At 40.1% G+C, this 11930-nt stretch overlaps 1 protein-coding gene across 1 annotated transcript; it reads right to left on the reverse strand.

The window, feature by feature from the left end:
• Positions 1–1861: 1861 nt before the first annotated feature.
• MED6 (mediator complex subunit 6) lies at positions 1862–11707 on the reverse strand. Its single transcript, XM_008947725.1, has 8 exons — positions 11518–11707; positions 8498–8711; positions 7364–7455; positions 5208–5290; positions 4230–4338; positions 3744–3859; positions 2969–2996; positions 1862–2378 (listed from the first exon to the last, which is right to left on the reverse strand). The coding sequence occupies exons 1-8, from the start codon at positions 11705–11707 to the stop codon at positions 2248–2250; spliced, it is 963 nt and encodes a 320-aa protein (XP_008945973.1). The 3' UTR covers positions 1862–2247.
• Positions 11708–11930: the final 223 nt, after the last annotated feature.

An 11930-nucleotide genomic window follows, 5' to 3' on the forward strand; every position in this document is an offset into this window, starting at 1 on the left:
GAAAGCAAAAAGGCTGTTAAGAGACACAGATCCAAGGACAGTTTTCTCCTTCAAGTTCCACCCTCATCTCTGAATCAGCTCAAGTTCTGAGCACAAAATGTAAAAATTCTGTCTAAATGTAACTCCAGTTCAGCTTCATTAACTTGTCCCTCCATTCCTGTACTACCAGGCAGAACAAGAGTTCTCTATTTCCTACTTGCTTCACAGTATTCAGTTTTATAAAGACTCAGTATTTGTCCTTTCTTTCCTAAGGAACTAAAGTCTTGGTCCTCCCAATGGCTTCATAGGAGAAACTTTTCTCCTACTCATTTTATTGCCCTCTAAACCCCTCTTCTCCAGCAGAATAATTATTCAGACATTGAGCTGTACAAAACACTTTCAGGTAATTATTCAGTGCTGAATAATTAGTTCTGCCTTGTTTTGAGCATCCTTGAGTAATTGCTCTCTACATCCTCACTTGATTTAAGTGTTCACACTAGCTGATTATCTACTTCTACCAACATTTGGAAAAAGAGCTGCTGAAACATGACCCACATGGTATGAAATGAGGCTAATACACACTGAAGTACAACCATATAGGAATTTTAGGTCTGTATCTGCATCAACATTGAACAGCTATTGGCTTACCTACCTCTTTAATGTTACAGCTCTAGATTACAGGACAAAAGTTACACAGGTCTTTCCATCCTCATTCAACAGCTACCCAGAGCTGTTATTAAGTTACTGAAACTGAGCCTCTCATAATAAAATAAATTTTACAAGGTTATCTAAGCACATCTTAGCCTTTCCATCTACATTTTGTTTGCCATGTAGATATTTTGCTTGCTTGCTACAGTTTACTACAACAAAGCAGGGAACAGTTGTGAAAAGCAAGCAAGGTATTTCAAGGATCTCTCTGCTACTTCAATGACAAAATAAAACCAGAGTTTTTTTTTTGTTTTTTTTTTTTTTTGCAATGGATGACTTCTAATTTTTCTGGGAAAAAAAAAAAAAGGTTTTGTTTAAGCAACATCCTTAAAGAGCAAAGTGTATAGCTGGCAGTGATGTTCCTCTTCCCCTGCCCTACCTCTTCAGATCCAAGAAAGCAGATGTCCACTCAAGGTGATCAGATGCAGTAAGGAAGTGCTAGAAGCACAGAGGAAGAGATGCAATTGATATATTTGAGTTACAGTAAAAAAAAAAAAAGGAGCAGGGCTGGATGCTGTCACGGACGAATTCTCTTTTGCAAGGGCGGACTTTTTTTTTTTTTTTTTTTTCTTTTTCTTTTTTTTCAGAAAAATGAGAAAAGTTTTGTTTAAGCAACATCCTTAAAGAGCAGTGTATAGCTGGCAGTGATGTTCCTCTTCCTTTGCCCTGCCTCTTCAGATCCAAGAAAGCAGATGTCCACTCAAGGTGATCAGATGCAGTAAGGAAGTGCTAGAAGCACAGAGGAAGAGATGCAATTGATATATTTGAGTTACAGTAAAAAAAAAAAAAGGAGAAATATAAACAGCTTCACTGAGTGTGTTACAGCAAAACATTTCAGCCTGTTTTATGTCACCATAAATCTCTCTCACAGAACACTGGCTTTTGTAATAAAAGACCACCTTAGCCATCAAGTAAAATGAGTGCCCAAGAACATTTAGAGACTGAAAGGAGTCAGACATCTAATTACACAGATTTGAGTGTCCAGTTATCAAATATTTTACCTGCATCTCAAGCATACTAAAGGCACAGCAATTTATAGGAGGCAGCCTAAACCCTTTAGTTGAACTTTTCTTCCTCAAAATACCACACAATATATTCTGATATCCAAACAAAAAAATCCTGCCAGCACACATGGCATATTTGCTGCTAGCAAAGTAAGGATTTAAGAAAGGCATTCCAGCAGCCAGGAACTTTATCTGCCAAGAATTCAATTTCAATTTTTTTTGTATAAAGCTTTTTATTTTTACAAAGGAAACCAAGACATAAGGGATGCAAGAGTTTGTGAAGATTTCAAGAGGCTGAAAAATACATCCATTCAAAAAAAACGTTCTCAGAAGCCAATATTCCAAGTAAGATGAAGGCTGCAAACACCTTCTGTGATGCAGTGCACACCATGACACTAACATCTGTGTGACAGGTTTCTGCAGAAAAAAGCGTTACAGGGACTTCAGTCCCCAAATCATCAGTCTCAGTGGAAGAGTTTAAATATAAAAGAAAGGGGAGCAAGGATCTCCCATTTTTCAGGTATTGACTAGTCCAGATATGTAACAACTTCTCCCTTCACTGGAGTCTCATCCGTTTTTCAGGTGGTCCTTTAGCACCAGCACTCTGCTGAGCATTCTTCACAGTCTCTTTTTCCTCTGGCTTGACAGCTTCAGGGGCTGGTTCTGGTTCCTTCTTGATTTGATCCACTTAAGAAGTAATAGCAAAAAAGTTAAACCTCAATTTTTATTCCTAAAATACTGTTCAGAGTACTTAGAAAATATTCTTGCTGCCTAAGGGGCAAAATTAATTTCAAAGGTATAAGAATAATCAAATTCATACCTATACAGGTATAAAAGTAGACTAGATTGAAGAGAGATAGTTCATGCTTTTCCTGCTTTGAGGTTGCTTATGATCAGCTCAAAGCCTTCACAAGTTTTCCTGAGTTTGTAGCACAAAAGTCACTGGATTTTATCTGAACTAAAAAATTAACTAAAATTAAAAATTAACTAAAAATGCTGGACTAACTAAACTGTTCCCTCACTGATCCTTTCACAGACCATCTCCTGCATTTGGATCTTCAGGCAATAGTTCTAGAACTGATTTTTTTCAGGTGCACTCCAGCTGTCACAGAGAACCCTCACCTAGTACCCTGGTCTCACTCAGTACTTTGCATGATTAGGCAACACCAGAATTCCTAACCCCCTCAGGAGCAGCAGCCAGGAGTTTATCTGGCAACTGGAAGATGCTGCTATATAGAGCCTTTTTTTCAAGTCTTGAGGAAGTATTAGAGTCCTACCTGGGACAGGCTTTTCTCCAGGCTTTTGCTGTGGAGGGAGGAAAAAAAAACATATAAAACAACATGTCAGCAGAACCAATGTAATAATTTTAGTAATAATTTTTAACCCCTCCTACTATTCATTTTGGAATATAAACCAAACAATGAGTTCTTGCAAGTAAGAGTTGAGGGTAGAAGGGATAGCTAAATACATTTTTTTAAAAAATCAGATTAACATTTTGTAACAGTTTTTCCCTCTGACAACTGAAAAGCACTAAAGAAAAAATACACCATTAGCAAGACTTTCCCACATCTGAGGAGTAAAACATTTTGTGAGACATTGTAAACATTGCCTCCTTTGCTCCCAAACTGAAGACCTGGTGGAGCAAATGGCTACTAGAGACAATCAGAATAGTCACATGACTACTTCACAGAATGCCAAGAATTTCCATGCTAATTAATGAGCCTCCAGAACAATGGAGCAACTCAAACAAAACAGCTATGGTGGCTTGACTGAGCTCACACAGCAGGAAACTGGAAGCAGAAGCAAAAGCTGATAGGTGACAGATCTAATCTCCCCTGTGATTAGATATGGAGTTTGTATAATAAAACTTGCCCTCAGTTTTGCCAAGGTCTTAATGACTCCTGAAATTACAAAGAGGAAGCCTATGCACCAGTCAGAGCCTTCCATTTCAAACATAATTAATCCATGTTCCCATTACAGAAAGCACACAGAATTCCCACTCAGTATCAGCTGTTCAACTTGCAGTAACACTATGGCTTATAAGTGTCATACCTGAACAAATCTGGGAGGAAACTTTTGTCTGAGGTCTAAAAGCAAAGCGTCTACCCGTTGCCTTTGGAAAATAGAACTTGGTTCTTCTTTCTTCTTGGCTTTTGGTTTCACTTTCTCTGCAAGTCAAAGAAATGTAAAAGCAGCAGCATTACAAGTTCTGTTCTCTTAGCAGCTCTTTCTGGCATGAGAAGGTGGTATCTGCCTCTCCTCTAAACTTCACCTATGTTCTCTCTTTGACGTGAGTTATCTTTTTGTGGAAAACAGGTTAAGGACAATTCTCTTCTCCTGACAAACTGGCCTGACTTCTGAATGTGTACTTTGGTCACCAGTGAGTTGAAGAGTTGCCTACTGAACATTGACACACAGCTCACCATTTCCATCTCCCACCCTTGGCTCCACCTACAGCATCACTGTGCACTGCCTCAAACATTTCCTTACATTATTTTCCCTCCTCCCAAACTCCACAGGAGCAACCAGGAGTCATACCTCGTTCTTCTTGATCTTTGAAATGCCACCAGTAGCCCTTGGACGGGTGGTACCGACAGTAGGACATAGCTTCTTCAAAAGCAGACTGAATTCCATGCACTGCAGTCAGCTTTCAGAACAAGAACGTGTTCCAGGCAGGGTTCAGAATTTCAGGAGAAAACACAGTTGAAAGTTTTGAAAGCAGGGATTTTAACATTAGTATTTTGTATTCCTCTTCACTCTGGGAAGGGAACTTGGGACTTTTGGACCAAGAATGTTAACTCTTAAACAGGCCCTTACAAGACCTTTTCTGAAATGCTTTTCAGACTGACAAATATGCAAAAGCAGTAGTTTACTAAAAACAGAAGAAATCAAAACAAATCCAACTATCTAATTTAAAAACAAATATCACATCAACTGAAAAACACAAGCTTCATTTAAACTATTAAACTACCTTAACAAGAACATTCAAAATCAAGCATCACTGAGTATGTATTTAATTATTATTCCTTTTGTATTGTCATGTAATTTTTCTTTTGATTATTTGAACCTCATGCTGTTCTGCCAATTGTGTGGCTTCAGTTATTCTGATCCTTCATCCTTAAATAATGTATCCTACTTTTTGGACCACACTACACTCTCTTTGGATCTTTCATTTCCATGTGGGATGCACATTATGTTAACCCATGGTGTTTGATCAGTCAGAGGTTCCAAGTCTGATTTAGCAAATGCCTTTGGAAGGTAGCCTTTTTTTGGCAGAATGTTATTAACTTTGAGTGGTGTGCTTGGTGTGTGCTCGGCTGCCATATATAGATCTTACCTGTATATACATTTATTTCAGTTCCTCAATCTATATTAACAAAACCCATGTTTAAGTTACTGCATGCTACATAAGATCTTTCCCAAAAACACTGAAGCAGGGATTTAAAAGAGCCTGGGGAACAACCACAAGTAAAATCAGGTACAAACCAGTATACATGAAATGCACAGAACACTTACAACTCTGGAGTTAATGACAGAGCCTAAGTCAGGTGCCTGATAAATCACTCCAGCAATAATATAGTAGTCGGCCAATGGAATAACTGTAGGGAGAAAAAGGAAAACAAAAGGCAAGATGAGTTTAAAGCTCTGGCTGAAGACTGTGTTATTTGTTGCTGAATTTCAGTAGTAACAGCAGAAATTGTAATATTCATCTCATCACCGAATTTTCTCTTTTTAACCTTTTGCTTCAGGGTGCTTTATTTACATCTTAGCCACAGACCAATAATGGGAAAAGAAAACAAGGTTTGCTTTCCAGGTGGAAAAGCATCAGCTTTGAGTCCTACAAATAAATAACTGACGTTACAAGAGTTGGAGTTTCCAGAGCTACACAATAAAAAATCAAATGAACTGTACTGGAAGTGGTTCCACTTGCCTTTGCCACCAACAGGGACCCACAACAACATCAGGTTTCATTTTTCTGGCTTCAGCTTTCTCCAGCTTGTAGAGTCCTCTTAGCCAGACTTCCCAGACCCAATGGCAGCTGAGCACACACCAAGCACACCACTCAAAGTTAATAACGTTCTGCCAAAAAAAGGCTACCTCCCAAAGGCATTTGCTAAATCAGACTTGGAACCTCTGACTGATCAAAAACTCTTGCTCATGAGAGCTGCAGTGCAGAGGAACATCCCAACTCTCTCCACAATACTCTGTCAAATATTCTTCAATTGAGAAGCCACAGCTATCAGCCTCACATTGCCAAGGATCTTACCTGTATACACATTTATTTCAGTTCCTCAATCTATATTAACATGTTCTGCCTGAACCTTTTTACTGACAGGACTAAACTCATCCTTCTCAGCATAGACACCTGCCTAAATTAACAGGCCAAGACAGCTGGTACCCACTTCTCAAAAGAAAGAGGATTCTCAGCATTTCCTTAAAGTGAAGCAAAACACAGAACAGCAGCTTTATGGTCTCACAGCTCTGAACCAGAGCAGCCTACTTCCCTAGACAGGTAACTCTCCCTAATCACTAGATCTAAAGATTTTTCCAAAATCACTTCAAAGAAGCAAAACCTTGGCTTAAGGAATTTAAAATATAAATATATTTTTAAAAAAACCACACAGAAGTCATAAGAGAGGCCTGCAGCAGCTCTGAGTACTCAACAGTAGCTGTGAACTCCTTACCTTTTAGTCTTCCATCCCTGTTCTCATGTCTCAAATACAGTAACATTTGTACCATGACAAAATGAAACACACGGGGAGCAGCTGAGCTAGGGAATTATGTGACTCAGTCAAGGTACCATAATAGGAACACATATTGTGGAAGCTCCAACTCTACTGTCTAAAGGGTGCCAAAACAGGAAATGAAGGGCTGCATGATATTTCCATAGTCACCTTTTGAAAGCTGCGTCAAAACCTTTAATAAAGAAACAAGTTAAAGATGGAATTAAAGAAGGAATCGTATATGTTCTTTTTCAGAATGGAACTGCAATAGAAAGAGGTCAGTACTTGATATAAGCAAATAAGAAGCATTGCTAGACAAGGCAAAGTCCTGTACAAGACCAAAATGCACACAGAGCCTAAGTCACTGAAAACAGTTCAGAAATAACTAGCACTAACCCTACCTTTCTTTTCTCTAAAGCTTACTCTCAAATAGACCAAATTATTTTACATGCAGTAAAGACAGAAGACAGTCCAGTAGCTACTGAAAAAGAGAGGGAGGAGACACAAACAGAAGCACAAACGAGCTCTCTCCGTATCTAATGGAAATTGTGGTTCTCCAAAATAAATAAAAATCACATACTAACTATTTCAGATGATTAGCTCAAATTAAACTAAGCTCATCAGCCCCAAGAAAGGATATGGTTAGCCTTTATACAAATAACAAAAATGAAAATTCTTGCATAGCCTAACAGGAAAATATCCCATGGCAAAAATCCCTCTCACTGCACTCTCCCCATTTCACCAGAAGATGGCAACCCCTGCTATGAGGACACCAGAGGCCTTTCTGCTAGACAAAATACTTCCACCCCACCATAAAGCCTCATATGTTTTTATTTAGATTTAAGATAAAGGCAAAAAAGGGGAACCAGAAGGGCTTAAACACAAACTGGGGACAGACTAAAATGATTGATTTGCCTTCTCAACAGTGTCAAGAGTCAGTGACTTTACCTTGTGTTGGAGATTGCCTTTGCTGCTTTCGGATGATGAAGAGAATGGGCTCTTGAGCATGAAGAAGGATGTACTCCACTCCAACCATCTGGCTGAAAAAGCAGCAACCAGAATACATATTTTACTCAAAGTAAAATCTGTAGGAAGTGAAGAGTCACCCAAGGACCTGGCAGTGAAGGGATAAAGTTCTGATGTTTTGGAAGCTCTTCTGTATAACGTGCAGTAAATAAAGGCACGGGACTTCCTGAGCTAGCTACCAAAACCTAGCTGTATGTACAAAAGGGACTGAAAACAGCTTGACACAACATCCAAGTAGAACATGTTAGCAAACAAACAGCAAGAGAGACAACAACCCATCATCATAGAGATGCCATTTAAACACAGAAACAAAGGACCAGTGTATGAGGTGCCCATCTGTGTGTCTGATGTGAAAGCCTCCCCACAGCCACATCTGAGCACAAGTGCACTTTAGCATGGAACTCTGAGCTCAGCTTGCACACCCCCCATCGTATTGTGGAGCCTTTAAATAGTTTCCAAACATCCCACTTGTGCTCCGTGTAGCAAATGGGGAACTGCAAAGGAAGTTAACTTGTGCATGCTGCAATCCCATTACACAACCATCTGTGATCAGTTTATTCACAACACTCACTACTTTTATTATCCATACTAAAAAGCCAGCTCTTTGGAGGGATTCTGTACTAATTATGGCACATAGCCAGCAGGATATGGAAACAAATTATTTATGAACTCTAAGTATCCCCTAATATAAATTCTACTCACCACAGAAAGACATTTAACTACAGTACTGTTACTTGGGTTCTGTTGAGCTGGCAGGATGAGAGAAGACAGCTTTTCTAACTCAGAGAAATATCTCAACACTGATTTACTGGAGCCTCAGAACATACATGGAAACCTTCACACTTAGAACCTCCTTGAAATGGCATAAGAGGAATCAGAAGACATCCAAATACAAAAAAAGAAAACCCCCCCCACAAATGGGCTCCCTGACAAGTGGTGGGACTAAAAAGCACAAATGGGAAGGAGGTTCCAAGCACGCTTCCATTCAACCCTCAAAGCCTCTGGGTGGAGGGACAAAGAACGTCGCACGGGAGGCAGCTTCAGGTGAGGACTTACTTCAGGTGGTCCAGGGTCATCCTCTGCATCCTGACCACCTCGTTGTTACAGGTCCGGTCGTAGAAGGGGTTGCTGCGCTCCGAGAAGTAGTCCAGCACGCTCCCATTGTTCAGGATGGGAATCCAGGAGCTGTCCACCCAGGAGATCCCCAGCAGGTTATCTAGGAAGAGAAATCCACAGTGAGCATCAAAGCAGCCAGGAACACTGCAGACACCTCCAGGAGTCAAACGGCCACCAGTTAATGGTTACAGCAGGGGAAGGAGGTGGAATGCAGCCTCACACAAACCAGTTCTAATTAGAAACATGCTTCATAGGCTTCAAAAATGATTTCTATCCTCTAACCTACCTATTGCAGGGAAAACAGAAATCTGGCCTTTATTTTATTATTGCATTTTTCTTTCCTTGACCACTAGCTGCTGGTGTACCTTCATGCCTCCATGATTAAGGTCTGTGCACGGTGTTGGTGGGAGTTAATTAGCCCTGATACCACAAGTAATATTGTCATACTACATCTACTCAGTAGTATTATATACCATTTATTTTATGAACCACAGCATTATCTGTGTATAAAGACAATCCAAAGCACAGCTCCTTATGAAAGCTGTATCTCTGGTAAGTTAGTTGAATTTACTAAACTAAGTTAGAATCAGTTACAGAGGGGGAAGAAAAAATAGTGCTATACTCCACGCTGAATTTCAGACTGCTCAGGATTAAAACAATTTATTTCTCACAAAAACAGGTTTCAGGTTGTAAACTATGATGCTGAAAAACAGCTAAAACACTACAGAGATCTATTAATTTCACCACGAGTTTTCTTTTGCTAAAGCAAGTGAGTAAACTGCTAGTGAAACAAAATAGTGGCACTGGCAGTATATCTAAGATGTTCTGTTATGATCTTTGGGCAGATGTTTCCCAGCAGTCTTGGACAAAATTCTGTTCCTGACTCTACAATTAATCTGCCAAACTGCCTGCAGGAAATTAATTATTCCATAACTCAGTGGATATTACAGCCATCTAACTACAGAATATTAATTATATAAAAAACAAGCTTTTTAAAAGAAATATACTCTATAAGCTGAAAATCATTACATGTCAGTTAAGTTCCTACAGATCTAGGGACTTTTGAATTAAAATCCATGGATTTTATTATCACACTGCAGCAAAATCATGTTCCTCAAGTAGACCAAAGAAACCAGTGCCAACAATTGGTTCCACAGTCAACCAATCTGTCAGCGCTGAAGATCCATGAGACACCTTGAATAGCACCCTGAAATTCATCCATTTTTAACTGCAGCAGCAGCAAATAGAATTTCTGTGATGCAAGAAAGCCAGAATGGTTTAGAATTAAAAAACATAAGTGATGAGAAGTCAGTGCAGAAGTGAATCTCCCTTCTTGCAGGAGCCACTCTGTCACACACACACGTGTTGCATACATACAGAGAACTCCCACCTATCATTCCACTGTGAACATTTCACTTCTGTGACAACTCTGCGTGCTCCAGGATGACTGGATCAGTTCCAAAAACTCAGCTCAGATACTTTTAGTAGCTTCTCTGGGGAACAGTTAATAAAGTAACATGAGCTGCCCAGAAAACCAGGAAAAATGCAGCATAAATAGTCATGTATAAACCATTTTGCATCATTAATCTCCAAATTGCCAGACCAGCTCAGAGAACAGGGAGGGGGAAGTCTAGAGGCATTCATGCTGTTTCACATACACTGTTCCCTCTCCTCACTCTAAAAAAAGACATCTCAGAAACACAGCACTAAGATCCATTATTAAGTACTTAAGCTGTGATAGCACCAATTACCCTAAATGCTTTTCAAAACCAAAAGACAAGCTTTCCTTCCCCCAAAAAATAAAACCTTATGTGCTCCCATTCTTGCTATTATAAATTCCCATATTACATTTCCCATACAAGCTTTTCTTGTTTGTATGGTTAACAATAATTACACTTCTCAAGAAGAATGTCAGGCAAGCTTCATATACTGTTATAAAATTGTATATAGACTGACAAATGTATTGTAAAACAGAACATAAAGTTGGGCTCTAAGGCTCAATTATCCATAGCTGCTTAGTGCCAATATTTATAACTGCCTTTATAACTAGCAAGGTAGTTCTAAACTGTTTTTGGAAAAGAGGGGAGGAAGAACAAAACTAACCATGAACCTGACATGAACCATTCAGAAGGGAGCACTGCTGGTTATTTCGGGTAAGTGAAGGAAAGGATAGTGTTCCTGCTTCTCTGTTCCTTTCAAAAAAGGATATCTAGGTCAAAGCATTTTCCATGGACACATCACAGATGTCAAAGAAAAGTGCTTGTGACAATAGTGCCAATCTGCCGTGATCGTCAAGACAATCTGAGAGACAAACCAGCAAACCAAGTTAAAAAAAATAAGATGAGAGCAATTCACAAAACGTGGCCTTGCTGGCCAGCTAGCTCAGCATGAGGACTCTGACAAACTGAGGAACAGTTTGAGAGCTTAAAACCAGAAGTATGCCTCAAAATCTACTTAATATACTGAACCACGGCAGATGAAAGACTTTGAGGGAGCTTAAATGATCCAGATTAAGACAGAAGGTTCTCACGCCAGCTAATAACTTATTACAGCACTCCTCCATTGATTCTCCACATAGCTTCCTGCTGCAATTTGAAACGAGGCTGCCAGAAAAGCAACCAGACTACAGACATCATTAAGTAAGAAACTGAAGAAAAAGAGAAATCCTCTGTGGCACTATCAAAATTAACCCCTCATGAAGTTTCCCTAAATATCTGCTTTTGGTCATTCTCCGTGACTCCACCACACAAGGTTTTGGTGTGATTCCATCCAGGCACACCTACAGAAGTAATTTCCACTCCCATGCCCTCTCTATCCCCTCTTCCTCTCAAGTCCAAACTCTTCACAGTAATTTAACCTGTAGTTTGTTTACAACATAAACCTCCTTTAATACTTCATTCAAGTATCATTCTTTCTTCAAAACACTCTATCTATTCCTATCCCTGAATTCCCCCACAAACCTTTCTTGTTCTCGGTTATTTCAGCTTTCTTTCTGGCGCTTCTAACACCCGGCCCGTCCACCACATCCCCCGAAGCGCTGCGGAGATCACCAGCCCAACGCGCCGCTCTGGGCCCGGGCCGGTCCCCGCACACCAGTGTCACCCACTTCACGTCCAGAGCTAGACCTCGCTTTTTCAGCTGCTGCCTCATGTCCCCTCAGGAGCTCCTTGTTCCCGCGGGAAAGGCAGAAGTGGACCAGAAGGGACGCTTGTTTCTCCCAGGTGGCCCTGACTCACCCTCCTAGCCTGCCTCGTGCCCCATAACCTGCTTTTGGGGCAATTTTTTCTCCCAGCTCCTTCTCAGGACATCGATGCACTAGCAACGCTACTGAACTCTCTTGCGCAGAGCCTTCAAAGCCAAGGAAGAAGCTCAG

Source organism: Merops nubicus, unplaced genomic scaffold (assembly GCF_000691845.1).
Source record: "Merops nubicus isolate BGI_N331 unplaced genomic scaffold, ASM69184v1 scaffold16779, whole genome shotgun sequence".
Taxonomy (NCBI): domain Eukaryota; kingdom Metazoa; phylum Chordata; class Aves; order Coraciiformes; family Meropidae; genus Merops; species Merops nubicus.

Excerpts from the sequence above, each read along its gene's own strand:
- MED6 (XM_008947725.1), bottom strand. The coding sequence starts at position 11,707 with ATGAGGCAGCAGCTGAAAAAGCGAGGTCTAGCTCTGGACGTGAAGTGG. Across the intron at positions 5,291-7,363 it reads AAGGCAATCTCCAACACAAG|TTATTCCATTGGCCGACTAC; the intron begins GTAAAGTCACTG and ends TTCTCCCTACAG. Across the intron at positions 2,379-2,968 it reads TGGAGAAAAGCCTGTCCCAG|TGGATCAAATCAAGAAGGAA; the intron begins GTAGGACTCTAA and ends TTACTTCTTAAG.